This window comes from Astatotilapia calliptera, chromosome 7 (genome assembly GCF_964374335.1).
Source record: "Astatotilapia calliptera chromosome 7, fAstCal68.1, whole genome shotgun sequence".
Lineage (NCBI taxonomy): Eukaryota > Metazoa > Chordata > Actinopteri > Cichliformes > Cichlidae > Astatotilapia > Astatotilapia calliptera.
In genome coordinates this window covers 30242392-30260811 of record NC_137428.1, presented here as the reverse complement: position 1 = coordinate 30260811, position 18420 = coordinate 30242392, and the positions used below count along the sequence as shown (strand labels likewise).

General features: G+C 40.2%; 2 protein-coding genes across 3 annotated transcripts; one reads left to right on the top strand and one right to left on the bottom strand.

The window, feature by feature from the left end:
• Positions 1 to 604: 604 nt before the first annotated feature.
• Positions 605 to 16501, bottom strand: slc26a1 (solute carrier family 26 member 1). Of its 2 annotated transcripts, none has more exons than XM_026174184.2 (8): positions 16348 to 16501; positions 5387 to 5870; positions 5093 to 5299; positions 3133 to 3379; positions 2797 to 3028; positions 2252 to 2435; positions 1484 to 1771; positions 605 to 1384 (listed from the first exon to the last, which is right to left on the bottom strand). In XM_026174184.2, the coding sequence occupies exons 2-8, from the start codon at positions 5792 to 5794 to the stop codon at positions 803 to 805; spliced, it is 2148 nt and encodes a 715-aa protein (XP_026029969.2). In that variant the 5' UTR covers positions 5795 to 5870; positions 16348 to 16501; the 3' UTR covers positions 605 to 802. The 2 variants fall into 2 exon arrangements, with proteins under 2 accessions (XP_026029969.2, XP_026029968.2); XM_026174183.2 differs by lacking the exon at positions 16348 to 16501 and adding an exon at positions 10367 to 10500.
• Positions 16391 to 17887, top strand: LOC145430057 (uncharacterized). The gene is made up of 3 exons (XM_080304393.1): positions 16391 to 16645; positions 17362 to 17462; positions 17549 to 17887. Exons 1-3 carry the CDS (start codon positions 16507 to 16509, stop codon positions 17822 to 17824), a joined length of 516 nt encoding a protein of 171 aa, XP_080160519.1. The 5' UTR covers positions 16391 to 16506; the 3' UTR covers positions 17825 to 17887.
• The last annotated feature ends 533 nt before the right edge of the window (positions 17888 to 18420 follow it).

The window sequence follows — 18420 nt, the reverse complement described above, 5'->3', positions numbered from 1 at the left end:
AACATCCATCCAGTTATACACTACAGGCAAGCATGCACAGATTCAGAGTTCATCAGTGCTTGCTCTGCTTTAACAGCTTATTTACTGATGTCACTAATGCTTTTTCAGGGGTAGCTCCTGAAAAAAATTCAGGTTCACTTAACTCTAGACTATGTAAAACTGTTGTCTGAAAACTAATTGCAAAAGTCTATATTCAGTCATTAGCACTGAAAAGTTAAAAAGCTATGTGTTTGTTTGTGTCGCTACTCCTCCAGCTCATTTCCTTTTCCTGCAAAGAGAAGACTTGACAGAACAAAACGAAACTGCTACTGACTGAGAACACCTACTGCAGCTCTTTTTGGACCACATTTTCTTCATCTTACTTGGAAAAAATATAATGACGTACACTTGAAAAAGATTTTAAAAATGCATGTAGTAAAGTTGGATTTCAAACCTTTACAATTTTTTTTACTTTTAAAAGCAGAAAATTTGTTATATTTTTTAAGCCATTTCTGTCTCATTGGTTTATCACTGGATATGTGTCTTCACCATATCGTTCATTTACTCTGGCTTGCGTTGCTCATTGCCAACTTGAATCCATTTTTTTTATATCTTTGAAACAGAAGGCTTTGGATCAAATTTAATAGGCACAAAGCTTAAAAATATATTTTCCACTGTTTTCTAAAAAGAAGGGTTATAAAAAGCATCATAGAGCTATCTAATGCCCAAACTGATACTGCCTAAACATTTTTTCACAATACCAGTGGGAAATCAAACAGAGGAATGAACCGGGCACATCTTTTCTCTTTCTCCTCTGGCTCACCTACACCTCAGAGTCCTCTGACCTGCCCTCTGTGGCTGCAGCTGCCCTGTTAGCATGGACAACAGCAGCGTGAACTGTGTGAAACAGAAGGCTGCCCATGTCTTCGTCATTCTTACCAAAGAATTTTCCCTTCTGCAGGGTATCAATGAGTGAAGTGTTACAACAGGCAAGGAGCACACTCACGCCAATCCCTTTATATTCCTTGACCAGCCCTAGAAAAGCAGCCAAGCCTGCTGAATCTATGAAAGGGATTGCAGAACAGTCTAAAACTATTGTGTGAAACTCCAATTCTCTTTGGACCAGTCTCACTACAACATCTCCGTTATTTTTCTCTCCGTTCGCCTTGGCCTGCTTCGCAGACGCATCTTTGGCCTTCTTCTCTGCCTTTTTCCTTTTGGTCAGCTCAAAGAAGGGTTCGACTCCGACAGCTTTGTAGAGAGACTTGAGAAAAGACTCCTTATTGGCGTAGTACAAAGGAGCCTGGAAGCGGAATATTTGAACCCGAGATGGTGCCACAAGGTTCTTATACTCTTCCAAGTCCTCGTAAAAATCAGTGTCATCAACCCGGCCCAGGAGGGAGACCTGACATCAAACCCCAGAGTGTTGAGATTATTCACAATTACTTGAATCATTTTCCAATTATTAGTGTAATCATCATTTAAAATGATCTTATTTGCTTACCTTTGGATTTTGAGTCCTAAAGATGAAGCAGATCATGGAAAAGATTATTCCTACAAGGAGGCCCAGCTCCACACTGATCAGAGCCGTGGCTGACATGGCAACCAGCCAAACGATGGCGTCATTTCGGCTCGCACGCCACTTAGCCGGTACATCCCTGAACTTTCTCAGTGCCCCCCGAAGGCTAACAATTATGATACAAGCAAGCACACATTTCTGGAGAGCTTGGAAGAAAGGTGCAAAGAAGAGGAGGACAAGGAGGACTACCAGGGCACTGATCAGACTTGACACCTGGTGGAGATGGTAGAAGACAGACAGAGCTGATAGTTATGAAGAAATCAAATTACCACACAAATACTAACACCGCACACTTGACGTCAGGACAGACTTGAAAAAGGTTACAAGAAAATGTTTTCTCTCACAGGAAAGTTTGAGCAGGATAATAACGTGGAGGTCTGAGCTGTCACCAGTGATGAACCTAACCCTGGGTAATCAGACTAAGTCTTGGCAATCAGCAAAAAAAGAAAATAATCAATCTAATGGACATACATCAAAAAACATTCACATTTTTTGCAAAAAAGTCCATTTAGGTTAGGGTTAGGGTTATCACCAGTGATGACTTACAACTCAGAAGGTATTCCCCAAGGCATTTTTAGTACGTCACTTGCTTTCACCAGCAATTTCACAACTAAATGTAGTGAGAACACTTTTTTCCAAGATCTTCAAGTGAGAGATTTTAGACTATTCCTTCAGGTCAAAGAAGAAATGTACCTGTGTCTTGCAGCCTGTGGAGTCCTTCACCATTGTTTTTGCCAGTGCTGCACTGGTGGTGAATGAGTGGAAGAAGGAGGGAATGATATTACAGAAGCCGATAGCCAGCATCTCCTGGTTGGGACGAACGGTGTAGCCATGTTTCTTAGCAAACATTTCAGACAAAGACACCGTGAAGGCAAAACTACAAGACAAAAATAATATTTTTGGTGAATATTTAGGTTTTGCAAATTCATCTCACCTGAGGTCAGCATGTTTTCTAGCAACTTATCAAACATTATTTAACGGATCAAGAAGGCTTTTTAGAAAGTTCAGCAGTTTGAAGAATCTAACTTCCCATACCACTTTCCTTTAAAAAAGATACAAACAATAGAGGTGGAAATGACCTTAGGTGTGTGTGTTTTGAAAGGAAAGCCCAGTCAAAACTCAAAGTCGTGCATCCCGCCCAGACAATAATGTGGCTACTGATATGTATCTGTAATAACTAAGATTAGAGGCACATGTTCCTGCAAAGTCAACCTGCTGTTAAACTGGTTTCACTTTACCTAATGACTGCCAAAGGAATGGCATCCAGCACCACACGGGACATCAGACTAAAGCCGGGCAGCTGGGGAGGCATGAACCCTGTGGGGATGTGACCAGAAACGCTAGAGCCATAACGGCTGTTCAGCTCTCCAAAATGACTGGCTAGTGTAGCTCCGGCCACTACTACAAGCTCAGTGGGGAGAGGCATCTTCAGACGATCCTTATAGCGTTCCTGAATCTCCTTTGCTGCCACTGAAATAAAAATGTATTGTGAAATAAAAATCCATGTTAAAGAAAATTTTATTTTTCCAGGTTACATTATATTGATATTATATACGTATCCAAATGTGACTGACCTAATATTGAGATACAGATGGCACTAGTGATGAGGTCACACAGGTTGGTCTTGTGAATGTTGGAGAAGATGTTGAACCAGGTAACGACTACTGTGCCATAGCCCTGGTGACGTGGAATCTTTAAACCCAGGAGGTATTTAGCCTGCACGGTCAGGATGGTGAAGGACGCTCCGGTGGCAAAGCCATCGAGCATGGGAGCCGAAAGGTAAACTGAGACAAATCCCAGTCGAAACACTGCCATCAAAACCTGCCGAGGAGACAAGGATGTAGAGGAGAGAGAGAGTAAAAAAAAAAACATGCTGGTCTGTTAAGTGGCTGCAGGTGTTTTGATCGATTTGTGAAAAAGGTTCAAGTTAGAAGCATATAGAAACCAAAGTCCAGTGTGACGTGTGGAAATTTAAGCCCAAAAAGGAAAAGAATAAATACCAGAAAACTGGAAAAATTCTAATGCAATAGCTGTGAGATCATCATCATAATAATGACCCTTCCACAGAAACACATCGTCTAACTGTGCTGTATTATTTTACCATCCTTAATTAAAGCATTATCACTGTAGTCGGATGAAACACTTGGTCAGGCTGCATACATTGTGTGAAAAAGTAATTACTCCCTTGTTAAATCATGAATTAACTGTGATTGAGCCCATTTTTTGAAAAACCAAGTTCAATTACATTAGCTAAACCCTGACCTGATTACTAAGAAAAATGCAGAATAAAAAAAATACCTTCAATAGAACCTGTCTGACAAACTGAAGTAGGCTGAAAGAGCTAAAAATGAAATGTATCATGCCACAATTTAAATACATTTAAATAAACAGCTGAGAATCAAAGTCATTGATATCTATCAGGAAGTGTCATAAAGCCATTTCTAAGGGTTTGGTACTCTAGCAAACCACACACCATTATCCACAAATGGAGAAAGCTTGGGATAGTGGTGAACCTTCCCAGGAGTGAACGGCCTACCAAAATTACTCCAAGAGCACACTGATGACTCACCCAGGAGGCCACAGAAGAACCCAGACTAACATCTAAAGAACTGTCTCAGTTGCCTCAGTTAATGTCAGTGTAAATGATCCAACAATAAGAAAGAGACTGGGTAAAAATGGCATCCATGGGCAGTGAAAACCACTGGTGACCAAAAAGAGCGCAAAGGTTCATCTTATCCAGGTCGCTGCTCGTGCGGTCGACAGGCCAGTCAGCTGATTCTGATTATCAAACAACATCCTGACCATTCCAAAGATTTTGGGGACTTTTTGGAAGGTTTGAATCCCATTATATCTGGTATAAAACTACATCCGCATTTAATAAAGAACAGACAAATATGGTGGTGGTAGTGTGATGATCTCGGGCTGCTTTGCTGCTTAAGGATCTGGGTGACTTGCTGTAATTGATGGAACTGAATGAATTCTGTTCTCTACCAGAAAATTCTGATGGAAAATGACAAAATTAAGTTCTGGAGTAGCCTAGACTTAAATCAGATCGAGATGCTTAGCTAGGTTTAAATCGGTTATTCATGATCAAAACCCCCAATGTGGCTGATTTAAAATGATTTTGCAAAGAAGAGTTGGCCAAATTCTTCCACAGTGATGTGAAAGACTCATTGTCTGTTATTGCAAATGGTTGATTGCAGTTCTTGCTGCAAAGGACTGCAAAACCAGTTATTAAGTTTAGGGTCCAATTGCTATTTTGCACAGAGTCAGATAGATTTTAATAACTTTTTTTCTCTTTATTAAGTGAAATCAACGTTCGTAAAACTACATTTTTGTATTTACTCGGGTTATCTTTGTATAATAATAAAATATGTTTGACGATCAGAAACATGAAACTGCAACAAATCTGCAGAAAAATAAGAAAACAGGAAGAGGGCCAACACTTGTTCATAGCACTGTATCAGTGTGTGCATCTTGCCAACAAAGGTGCTTGAAAAACAGAATACACAGAAAAACAATTGTGCTCTTTACCTGGTAGACTCCAGCCAGGAATGTAACAGCAACAGCAATGCTGATGGCGTAACACTCCTTCCCACACTGCATACCCATTAACTCCACAGTGTGAACTTTAGTGACTGTGAGGTTTATGCCCAGTGTATCATTAAGGACATCAATATTAGACACTGCTGAGTCCTCACTGAGGTCAAAACCTGCCTTGAACACCTCCCTATCCACCACCTGTAGAAAAAAGAAAATGACAACATAAAATCTTTAGCTGCATGCTTAACATGCACGTGGGAGATTGACCAGTTTCTGATTTATTACCTGTCCAATCATGAGGCTCATGAGGCTGAAGATGCCTACAGACACATGCCTGGATGTCCCCATGAGGAAGTAGATGATGTTAGCATAAAACGAGGTGTATAGGCCATATATGGGCTCCACCCCTGCCAGCAGGCAGTAAGCAATGGCCTGTGGTACCAAGATGATACCTACAATCATCCCAGACATCACATCACCCCAGACATACTCTTTAATGTTGTATTTAGGCAACCAGCGCATCACAGGGAAAAACCCTGACAGGGTGGATCGGATTCTGGGCACAGAGCAAGTTACAGCTTGCTTCAGCTTTGATTTAAGGACTGACACTGCAGGCTTTCGCTGGCGAACTTGTCGCTCCAAGAGAATGGGTATGTCCGGTGGGGTTTCTGTGGTGTTGGCAGCTTCCTCCATGGTCTCAGAGAGGAAGAAGAGGGAGCACAGTGTAAGGAAAAGGGAAGCGTTGACGATGAAGTGGTCAGCTTTGCTCCTGCGAAAGAGAGGGACAAATACAGTTTTATATCCAGTGATTCCTACTTGAGTGCATTGTTTGTAACTTTGAGATCTAACAAATTTGTTGACGGCTGTCAGAATGGTCCATTTAAACCATTTTCATCCAAAAGTTCAGCTTGGACTCCATCTTTTAAGGATTCCTTAAGTCACAGTTCTCATGACATGCAAATGCTGTTCTCTGTAACGGTCCCACGTTTTTGTGATGACATAGTGTAATTTTGCTGATGTTTTTTCTTTGTGCATTCTTCCACGTCCTTTAAACTGCTGATACAGAGCTCTGTGTGAGAACGTTCACTCGGGGTTATGAATTAACTTAACACTATCTTTCTTTGTAAATAAACTAACAACAGGGCAAGGGTTAATTAGCTCCATTGAAAATCCATGACAAGATGTGCCATTAAGTTAAACTTCCTCACTGTCTAGAAGCAAACATACCACACACACACACACACACACACACACACACACACACACACACACACACACACACACACACACGATTTAAATACAATATGGACAAGGTTAAATTGTGATATGATGTAAGGCACAAGTGAAACATAGCTTATCTTATACCCCTACACTCTTTAATTGTGGCTATGCTGGGGTTGAGTGGGGGCAAGGTTACTGAAGACCAAAGCGATGGGAAATTACTGACAATGGCCTTATAAACACAGAACAAAACATGACTGCAGTCGTTATAAAATGATCCCTGGTGCTGGTTTTGGAAAAGAGAAATATAAATGGAAAGGAAAGCCCATATGTTGGATAGACCTATCCAGTAGTGCCTTTCCCCCCCAATAATAGCTAGAAAAGACTCCAGCCCCACATGCAACTCTAAATTGAGTAAGGGGTTAAGAAAATGAATGAGAAAACTAAGGTTTGTCTAGTTGGAAGCTTGCATTCATTTGAGTTTACTTCGTCATATCTAACATTCCAATAGTTTAGTGAATTCACTCATGTGCAAACCATTACAGCTCCCAGTAGATGAAGCCTAATGACTGTGGTGAATTTCATATTTTGACCTAGTGCAACACTGAGTTAACATTTGGTATTTTTAGTGAAATTTCTTAAAAACTATTACCATGAAAATTGTTTCAGGGATTCAAAGGACAAAGCCTAATCTTACAGCTATCATGTATGACTTATCCTTATCCTTATATTTTATAGCCTCCAAATATGTGAGATTCCCAGACAATAATCCAAATGTGTTTTGACACATTTGTTCAGTGAAACGTTTGATCAAATATGAATGAAATTTGCAACAGCACTTACATCATCAGGTCATTTTAGCAATATTTTAACCATATTTGATACACTTCAAGCACTTTTCTGCCTCAAATCTACTGCCAATTTAGAATCACCAATTAAGCTAGCTCACATTTCTCTGGACTGTGAGAGGAAACCTTAAGGACAAATATGCAATCTCAGCACAGAACCAGGGAATGTCTTGCTGTGAGACAATAGAGCTAACAACTGCACAAACATGCAGTCCAAATGCCTGCAGAACTTGTGTTTTGCGCTGTTTAGCATGCTAAAACTAGCCATGATGAAAATAAAATTGAAATTGTCAGTATGAGCTTGCTAGATTCTTTTTATTATCACCTAGCTTAAAGTAGGCATGAAACACTATACATACTACGCTTTAGTACATGAATTCTAACTCTAAAATTTGTCATAGGTTTTCAAGTTGCAGTGAAACTGGGTCAAAAGTGTCTAAATGTAGCATAGCAACATATTTGTCCCAAAGCACAGAAGGTCACGAGGTGGTTGATGGGCTAACTATTACACCACATACAATAACTAACTCAAAATAAGTCAAATTAAACAAAAAAAAAAATGCTTTAGGTACTGTTTTTGGTGACAGGGATGAATGAAAAAAATTATCCACTATCTATACAGATGCTGCTATAGCTCACCTGGTTAAACAGTGTGATTCTGAAGTGCTGTACTGTATGCTTGTAAGTTTTCTCCCCAACAAAAACAAAAAGGTCGACGAAACGTCGTCACCTGCAGATGCCTTTGGTTTCATTCTATAATACTGGACTTATTTTTCTACAAGGTTTGAACTTTGAGAGTGTTTAAACGAGAGAAAGTGTGAAAATGTTCATGCCTGTCTGAGAAAAGTGTATAAAGTGTGTAGTGAGGGGTTTTACAGCCTTAAGACAGCTATAGTAATTGTAAAAAATAAAACTGGCTACTTCGCAGATTTCACTCATTGCGGGTTATTTTTAGAACATAACTCGAGGGACCGCTGCAATAAATCATAATTAAACTGTATTGTCCCTTTTTAATCATTGCTTCTTAAGCAGCAGACGGTCCATTATCGCTGGCTAGCTATTTCATAAATGAGGACTATGTGGAGGACAGGGTTTTTTGAGCTAGGTGTATTAGTAGGCCACTCTATGTTTGATTTTTCTTCCTTCAATGTCATCAGGATCAGGATCAGCTCTGACCTATAAGCAAAGCATTATGATTTCACAGTTTTACAGGCTTATTAGTTACTCAGCATTTTGACTGCATAGGTCTTGACATTTATTGGAATGAAGCCTCAATACTATTTACTGAAGTGTTAAATTAACCAAACCTCTAATTTTTAAAAAACCTTTTTGTTCTAAATATCTAGGGAAGATTATCAGAGCTTTGTCGCTTGTAAACACATAATGTTCAACTAGCTTTTAAAAGCCATTACAGTTGCACCGAGTATAATTTATATATAGATATTAACTTGTCAGCACATTCCTGGTGTTCAACAATACAGTAGCAGCAGCGCTGCAGCTAAGATAACATGTCTCAGAAACCATAAAAAAAACCAAGTGACATATAATCTGTCTGTGCCATCAGAACGCTGACATGTGCTGTGATTTACTGTAGACTTCCTGTGGCAGCGCTGGCTGTTATGTAGTCAATGGCTTGATAGGAATTGTTTATCTTTTATATATTTGCTGTTTTTGTTTCTGATTAGTTTTGCTCATATTTAACTTTTATGTTGCTTTTTATTAAACTCGCTGTCTCTGGGTAGTTTTGTTTAGCGAGCAAAAACTGTTCAGGCAGCACAGAATCGGCTCCTTTGAAGCAACAAACAAGTCTATGTTCATGTGGGTATCATAAATCTCACCTGAAGTTTCTAACTGATAGAAGTGACAGGAGATAAATTGTGACCGTTCTCATTGACAAAAAACACATAAAAAGAAATCAAGAGCTGGCTTGCTGTTTGCTTGGTAGCTCACCCCCGCCAGCAGATACAATCTGTAAAGATTAACTGCTTTGAGGAATAGAACTCACACTGAGGACCCAAACAAATTTAGTTCATTTAGTTCAGTGTCAGCCCCGAAAAGCACCGAAACCAACTGATTGAAGGTGTGACAGTCAGCCGTTTCTAATCAAAGTTTTCTGCCTTTAATCATGTGATGAAAGCACTTCTCAGCTGCTTAGAATTCACCTTGGAGTCCATCCCAGCTGTCATTTAATCTCAAAATATAAATTTGTGTATACCACAAAAAGTGACTAAATTATGCCAGGTCTGCATATTATGTGCATACGCAGAAACTTTCATAGTATTGCAGTGACCTAAAGTACACAGATAGAAAATGTGGCATTCCACATAATGAGCACTAAATCTGAGGTCTTCCAAAGCCAACAGTCCTTCTGCAGGCAACTTGTTTTGAAGCTAACCTCAAGTCAGAGAACCGGCATTTTTGCAAGTCATTACACTCGTTTAAGTCAGGCTCCAGAATTGTTTCACACAGATGTGATGTCAAAAATGACAGCGAGGATAACATCTAGAGCAGCGGTCCCCAACCCCCGGGCCTCGGACCGGTACCGGTCCGTGAGTCGTTTGGTACCGGGCCGCGAGAGTTGAGGCTCAGGTGTGAAATGTATGGTTTTCAGGGTTTTTATCAGTTTTTAGCGTTATTTTGTTATCATTTTTATCGTTAACTCGGTTTTCCTGGGTCTTTTCACGTGTGTTATGAATAAATCTTCTTTTCTTCGGTACCGGTACTAGTTTTATTTTGTTGTATTTATCCGCGACACCTTAAAGGCCGGTCCGTGCAAATAATGTCGGGCATAAACTGGTCCGTGGCGCAAAAAAGGTTGGGGACCGCTGATCTAGAGAGAAAAACACTGAGTAAGCTAAATTGTCACACAACCGCTCCATGCCAGCTTAGCGCAGTAGGTGTAATTTATCATTAATACCGCTGAAACATCTCTAATCTGAAATGGGTGGAACTAAATAAAACACCTTTCTCTGTGGTGTTCAAAACCTTTGCAAATGGGGAATAAATAATTACAAAAACTCCTGAAATAACACAGACATCTGTTCCCTGCAGACTAACTACTCTCACTATAAAGAACAACTTTGAACTGTGCTTCCCAGTGAAAAACAAACTCAGCTTTCAAAGCCAGAATTTCCTCTACGTCCAAATCCAAATTCATAGAAAAGTTCCAGTCAGTGAAATTTAATAATGCACTCACCTGTAGAGTCACTGGCACAACTACAAATAGCCGTCTTCACTGTGTCATATTTAAGTCAACTCTGAGTGTATTTTTCTCTTCCTGTCCTCAAATCTCAGATGTCATGCAAGCAGTCAGACCAGTCGATGTGAGAGCTGAATGTATATGGTGAGATAAGAGCAGCGCTTTGTTCCCTCCCTACTGGGTTGATAGCTGGGAGTGGGTGGGTCTTGTATTTATATGCAAGTGTGTTTGTTGGCAAGAGGTTAAATTGAGTCAATTTTTTACTGGATCACAGTGTTTATCCACTCTGTTGGATGGCTCGGGCCGTGATTGTGTTTGCAATGTTAAAATGGACCTAGACTCTGTGTCAACATATCCATAGTATTTAAATATATCTTGTAGACAGAGTGGATTACAAGGCAAACAGAACCTAAGGTGTGACAAGCAGAGAATTGCTGCTGGGAAACAGCTTTCCTTAAAATAAACTCATGTCACCTGTGAGTTAAGTGGTCTTTGCATAATGATTTAAACAATGATTTGTTCCTATATGACTGGATTAAAAAACACAAAGCACACACAGAATGAGTAACATTGCACCAATAGCGTATTAATGAATTAGCACCTTAATCTAATCTGAGGTTATATCAGCTATTTTATAAGGTACAAGGTTCGGTAATTGATTAAAGTTCTTAATAGACACACATATAATCATTTAAAAATAATTCAGTATTGTGTAATATAAAGAAAAATCTGACATGGTAGTATTTTTTTTTCATCAAAGCACATTTAATTAGGATTTACAATAAATATGGTATTTGTGCTTCCGGATAAAAAGGCATTAGTATCTTACTAACCAATTTACATGTGTTTTTTTCAAGTCATAGGCAACTGCAGGTGTCAAATTGCTTCATTAGCATGTAAATCTTCCACAGAGATTGTGAATCCCTGTCACTAGAGAAGGGAAGGCAACACTTTGCCTACATTTGTCAGAGATCTTGATGAAAATAAACATATACATACTGTTTTACAAGGCGTTACCTGCTTCGCGAAAGCTGTAAAAGCAAAACCAAAAAGGCACCTGGGAGGTGGAAAAACAAATTCAGCAGTCAAAATGTGCCAACCTAACATTTCGCAGCAGTGCGCACGAACACTGAAAACTTTGTTTTAGTGCATTGACTGAATATTGCAGAGAAACTGTGACACACCAGCCCTTTACAAGCTGAGGAACCTATACTGACTCAGTAGCTGTGTTACTGATTGAATCAGTAGCTTTTTAAAGGCGATCTCGCCTGATGGGGGACTGTGAGAGTTGCTCCAGGCTCAAATGAAATTACTCGGTTACTCTGGTTAAAATCTTTCTAAAACGATCAGGAAAACAGTCCTGGTATCTTTGCACTGAGCTTATTACACTTTAACAGGTTAAACCAGCATTTCTTAACAGCTATGCAGCTGTTCCACTTCATACCTCATCACTATATTCCAAGGCAGTGCACTGTGAAGTGTGAGGTCGTGTGGATGAGCAGTTGTTATATTTCAGCTTAATCTGTTTTATATTAGCAGCTCATTCCAATAAGCCTTTGCATGTGAGATGTTTATGAAACATTGGTGAATTGCATTGTACAGAGTCTGCAAGTGTGGCATTAAGCATTTATTAAATAAACTCAATCACAATCCTGGGACACCAACTGATCTCAGCGTTATTGCACATCAGCTAACAGCTGTCCTGATGCCTTTTCACACATCCACTTGGTGAATCTAATTTAGGTCCAATATTTAAGCTGTCTTAATGCTGCCGTGCATTTGCAAGCCAGCCCGGTCCTGCTCTAAATGATGTTTCTGACCTAATCAGATAATCACAGTATCAATTGTCATTGATGCTTGTACCTGTCGCTTTTTCTTGGTCTCAGCTAGTCTTCTGATCAAATTAGTGGTTCGCTTTGCATTTTAAAGTTTCCATGGACAAGATACAGAGTCTGAATATGACAGGTGTTTGATGGCACAGAAGTTCTGTATGAATGGTTGAACCTTAAATGTAGTAAAAAGTGATTTGAGTTCACAGAGTAGAAAAACATTTTATAGAATATTGGGAAAAATAACGTTTTCGTAGGACCTTGATTAATCGATCAAATGATTAACAGATCGTGAGTTTGACAGTACCAGCGTTCAGTTGCTGTATGTGTCTTGGGAGTATGAAAAGGGGAATATTGGCAATTAATGGCCCATGCTTACACAGACATTCGGGTGTGTCTAAATTTATCTAAACTGACAGGTGAAAAATATTCAAAATAGTTGCCAGTCTTCCCAGGTGTGGATGTCCCAGCAAATCTACCCCAAGGTGAGATCACAGAAATTGCCAAAAAAAACCCAAACAAAAGCTACATTTCAGACTCTGCAAACTATTTTATTACATCAATGTAGGACTGTAAACCTCAATACAATTGGGTAGACAAAACAGAAAGCTGAACATGACATACTGCTAATAAAACCATTTAATAGCCACACTTTGTCACATAGCTAAATTCAACATCCAAACAGCCTCCAGGGATGTTTTGCTGTTTCTGTTGCACCTGTGACCGAGGGTTTCTAATATGAAGATAAATGCTTGGCAGGGCACGAGGGGCCAAAACTATTAAGCCCATTTTGAATGAAGAATTTCTATCTAAATGTGGACTGAACAAACCCGAGGATATCATTAATGAGAAAAACGATAATGGGGGGAAAAGCAATTGGTAAAAGCACTTTACCATGGAGTAGAATAAAGAAAACACTAAGTAACCTTATGAAACTGATAGTGTACTTATGATAGTTACATAAGTAAACCAATAAAACAAATCATCAGTCTGTCATCTCATAGTAAGAAGACTCTAGGTTTAAAGCTGTTCAAAGACATGACCGTCAGGTTATCTGATGATTCCAAAATACCTGGTGGCGTTCATGGATTGGTTATTTGAATCTGTGTTATCCTGTTAAATAAAATACTAATACTACTAATAATAATGAATTAATTATGAGAGAGTTAAGCCAAGGGTAACAGAGCCTTCATGCATTGAGTACATGAAATCCACAGAATTCCACAGGAATAAATTGGCATCCAATAAATGTTAAATGTCCAAATGTAGCTGTACAGGACCTAATGCTAACAATCAACATAAAACATGTGTTACGACAATTACAGTGCTGTGCAAAAAAAACTCTTCTTGAGCAACCCTTCATTTCTTTATATTTTGCTTCCAAGGAGCCAGACTTTCTTGTGATTTTTAAAAATGGTTGTGAGCAGGCTTTCTGAAGGTCCTTCAGAGTTCTTCTTTAAACATTGGCTGCTTTTTCACTGACTTTCAATCCAATCTTTGCACTGATAATTTTCAGAGGAAACCGATTTGTTTGTTAAGCTACTTATCACTGACATTTGAATCATTCAAACTTAAAAAACACACCTGAGTCTAACCAGTGTTGTTTCTACACATAAAAAGAACCAATTTTAAATTATATCTTTAGGAACTTTGTTACAAACATTCTCAATTTGGTCACTTTTCTTTTTGTTCAATCTCCAAATAATGTCAAAGAAAGTGGCAGGCCTAAAACTATCTGTAGCAGATGAACAGTATCTGACATTCATGACCTTAAGAAACAAGAAAAAAGACTGGACACCGGGGCGGATCTAGAGAAACTTTCTTAGGGTGGCATGGAAATCAGATGGGGTGGCAAAATCAAAGCAATTTCTTCACACGTATGCAGGTGTTACTTCTGTAATAAGTACTATATATGGTTAAAATACATCAAATAGAGCAAGTATAACCAGTCTTCATATAAATATAGTCTGTAACTTTCTTATTGGTTTCAGCCCAGATTATTAGACACTCAATTATATAAAAAGGTGAATTTTGAGTACTGTATAATCTATGTAATAAATAAACATGTAGCCCAATAAGAATAAAATCAAGAAAGCTACACAACATGAGGTGGATCAGTTAGAAATACAAGTCTAACTAGAAGTTAGTTGTGACAAGGCGTTACCTGCTTCGCGAAAGCTGTAAAAGCAAAACCAAAAAGGCACCTGTGACGTCATACTTTTGCGACTTCGGGAAAAACCGGCGTAAAACAAAAAACTGTACTTAAGCTGCGTGAAACCGCCTCTGTCCGCCGATCAACTGACCCTGACCCTAACCCTAACCCTTTAATAAACAGTAAGCAGAATTGATATTGTCCTTGCAACATTGGAATTTCATAAATGCACAAATGGCTTGGCACGCAAAGGAATAACGTCACAACAATGTGATTGGTCACTTGCAATGGTGAACCTGGAACAACATTTTCATGATGGTCTGGGAACAACACCAACACGAGGATATCAGATCATCCTTCCCTCCCCACAGCCTGGACCTGAACATTACTGAGGCAGTTTGGGATCATGCTGACAGAGAACAGAACAAAAGACAGTCAATATTAATTAAAAAGCTATAATGTTTGTTCAAGAAGTCTGGAGAACTTTTCCTGAAGACGACTTCAAGAAATTACAAGAAAGCTTGCCAAAGAGGGTTCAGGCTGTGTTTAAAGAATAAAGATGGTCAAACCAAATACTGACTTTCAAGTTTGTTAGCAATGTACAAACTCTGTTTTTGGATAATGTACCGTATTTCCGTGTAATTTTGCCCTTTAGAAAAATCCTTGTACTTATTTCCCACTTTAGCTAAACAAAATGACACAAGAGCACTCTGAGTGCACACTGCCCCTCCCAGAAGGGCAAGAGTTATACTAAAACAGTGATGTTTATGATGTTTTTATTACAACATGCTGCCGTTAGTCTGTTTTTATTACAACATGTTGCTGTCTGACCCATGACTTTGAAACATTACATACCATATTGTTGTATTTTATTATCTTTACCTCTGTGATTGGAGCCGAGTTGCTCTCTCCATGCTGTACATGCTCGCTCCATATTTGTGATAGATTACTCGATTTTTTTTGTCTAGGTGAACTTTGACCTTGTTCACTAACAATGAAGTTCAAGGTCAAATGCTTAGCCCGTCAGGGTATTCATGTCTCCCACGGCCTAGTATATTGTCATTAAATTTGAAGACAATGAATAAAAACACTGTGGGTAATATAATGTTTTTACTGATTTTCACATTTGGTGTGACCTTGATTGGTTTCACCAAAATTAAATCAGCTTGAGCTGTTACTGACAAAGTTTGAACATATCTTAAAAACTGAGCACACTAGACTGCTAACAAACAAACATACAGACAAACAAACATGACCGATTACGTCCTCCCTGCCTCAGGGGTGTGAATGAGGGGTGGCTAAATCATAGTATTTATATGTTGTTTTAACAACAAAGGAGCTCTGAAGAAGTTTTTAAAACTCTAAACTTGATGTAGTTATAGTCAAAACCTTCAAGAGTAAGACCAAAGAAATGTAATCAGGTGTTGAAATTCTCCAGTGAAACAGTGCAATGATAACATAATTGGAATATGTCAAACTTTTTAAGATTCTGTAGCTTTTTTTTTTTTTTCAGATTAATTGTTCCTGAGGGACAAACATGCAAATTTTGGCACAGATTGTTTGTTATCTGCTTGTTGCTGTTATCTAAATAAGTCTGCAAGGGATAATAAATAGGGCTGAAATTCACAGTAAAGGACACTGTGTCTCTCTGTGTGTGCAAGTGTGTGGGTGTGTCCCTCAATGCATTATATGCTAGACTGAATGGCATATTTGTCAGTGAGATGTGGTAATTTGCTTCTTTATCTTCACTCAGTCACTATTGCGCTGTTGATATTGCACTCGTCTTTGAAGTGACAGTTTCTTCAGTCTTGTAGCATTTGTTTGTCTCTTTCAGTAAAGACCCTTATCTTTTTCCATCTGAAAGGATTACTGCACTGCCCCTTTAAATCCACCGGCAGCATGCATATGTCTGCAAGCCTGCTCCACCATCTACATGCTTCATCATGCTTTTCGGACACAGTCTTGGTTAAACACAAGCAATGTGAGGCAGGACTTACCCAGAGCGAAAGAGCTTGAATGTGTCCTGAAGGCAACACTGGCCATAACTCCCTGAGTCCTGCCTCCTCGTTCACTATCAGTCTGTTTTCCTCTGTACTGTTGTCCACTTTGCTGCTTGCTGACAATATCTGGCTTCTTCCTGCTTCCTACTGCAAAGCATGATGGGAGCAGCAGCCCCTCTTGTCCTTGGCAGCCTGTTGTCCGTGGAGAAGAGCCTGGCGGGGGGATGGGGAGAGAATATGAGAGAAGGAGAGAGTGAGAGAGAGGAACCGTTGTCTGTGGATGATGGAAACCATGGTAACTAAGCTCCTGCTAGTGCGTGTGTGTGCATATTAGTAAAGATGATGCATTTTGAGTATAAAATTTTATCATATTTCAGTATTATCATAAGGGAACAAACAAATCCCGTTCTTTCCTATTCAGCTCATAAACACAGCTCATATTTACACTGTCATTAATTTAACGATTAATGATGTCTTTTAAATCAGCGGTCTCCAACCTTTTTTGCGCCACGGACCGGTTTATGCCCGACAATATTTTCACGGACTGGCCTTTAAGGTGTCGCGGATAAATACAACAAAATAAAACTAGTACCGGTACCGAAAAAAAGAAGATTTATTCATAACACACATGAAAAGACCCAGGAAAACCGAGTAAACGATAAAAACGATAACAAAATAACGCTGAAAACCGATAAAAACCCTGAAAACCATACATTTCACACCTGAGCCTCAACTCTCGCGGCCCGGTACCAAATGACTCACGGACCGGTACCGGTCTGAGGCCCGGGGGTTGGGGACCGCTGTTTTAAATAACAGATAAAAATATTCTGTGCCTCTCATGATCATCTGGAAAAGGGGCAGAATTATGCTCATTTCCTGCTTTAAGAGTTTAGTGTTGTGATTAGTGTGATTCACTATGTGAAACAAGCTGTTTTAGCTCCCTTCTCTCTTGCTTTTGTCATGGTCCGGGTGATTACGGGGTGTTTCCACTCTGCTGGGCTCCACCTTCAGACGGAGACTCCAATCAGCTTCCACACCTGGTTCCAATCAAGTCACCTGCATATAAGACCAGCGTTCACGACAGACCCCTGCCAGATCTTCTGCTAACACATGTTAGTGCTAGGCCGCCAAGCCCTTGCGAGAACTCTGGATTACTGTTTTTTCTCCTCACCGTGTTTTCTTTCCTTTTTCGCCATAGGACCCATCTGCCTGCCTCCCTGCTCAGCTCCCCACTCCAAGCCTATTCTGGATCTGCTTTGGACACTCCTCACCCGGAACCCCCTGGACACTCCCTCCTCGATTGACACTCCAAATCTGCAACGCTGACTTCACACCTCCCTCCAAGCCGCTGCCCCCTTTCTCCATTCCCCCGGATCCCTCTGTGGAATCCAGCCCTCAGAGTTTCTCGTTCACAGTCTTGCCTCACAGTTTTCCGCTCATAGCTTTCACAGTTCATAGCATGCATAGGTTATAGCATTCTTAGTTTTCTGTTTTGTAACTTCGCTCAGCTCTGTAAATAAACTCTGTGCTCACGCCCGTTTTGCCTCCCTCTGTGTCTGCATTTGAGTCCACACCCACTGCCTGGCCCTCTCGGCCGTAACAGTAAGATCTGGCCACAATATGGACGCAGCAGACGCAGAGCGGACTGCCATTCAGAAACAAGGCGCCATCCTAGGTCACCACGAGCAATCCATTCAATATCTCCTGGCTTCGCAGAAAGACCTTGGTGAGGGACAGGCTAAGATCTTTGCTGCCCTGGAAGCCCTACAAGCTAACCTCACGCCCGTGCCGCGTCCCGCCCCCGAACCCGCGGTCCCCGCACAAGTCACTCAGCCGTCTGCTTCGTCCCCCGCCTCGGCTTCCGCGCTCCAAAGTGGGCTGATTTTTCGCGACGCATCATCTCCAGAGCCCTAATCTTTTTCTGGGGATCCGGGGAGCTGCACGGGGTTCCTGCGTCAGTGCGACCTGGTATTCGGCCGCTCACCGCGCACCTTCGTTGACGACGCCGCTCGGGTTTCCTATTTCATAGGGAAATTACGGGATCGTGCTCTAAGATGGGCGGAAGGATAC

Excerpts from the sequence above, each read along its gene's own strand:
- LOC145430057 (XM_080304393.1), top strand. The coding sequence starts at position 16,507 with ATGATGGGAGCAGCAGCCCCTCTTGTCCTTGGCAGCCTGTTGTCCGTG. Across the intron at positions 16,646-17,361 it reads TGTGGATGATGGAAACCATG|ACGGAGACTCCAATCAGCTT; the intron begins GTAACTAAGCTC and ends CTCCACCTTCAG. Across the intron at positions 17,463-17,548 it reads CAGATCTTCTGCTAACACAT|GACCCATCTGCCTGCCTCCC; the intron begins GTTAGTGCTAGG and ends TTTTCGCCATAG.
- slc26a1 (XM_026174184.2), bottom strand. The coding sequence starts at position 5,794 with ATGGAGGAAGCTGCCAACACCACAGAAACCCCACCGGACATACCCATT. Across the intron at positions 3,029-3,132 it reads CATCTGTATCTCAATATTAG|TGGCAGCAAAGGAGATTCAG; the intron begins GTCAGTCACATT and ends TTTTTATTTCAG. Across the intron at positions 2,436-2,796 it reads ATTCCTTTGGCAGTCATTAG|TTTTGCCTTCACGGTGTCTT; the intron begins GTAAAGTGAAAC and ends TTTGTCTTGTAG.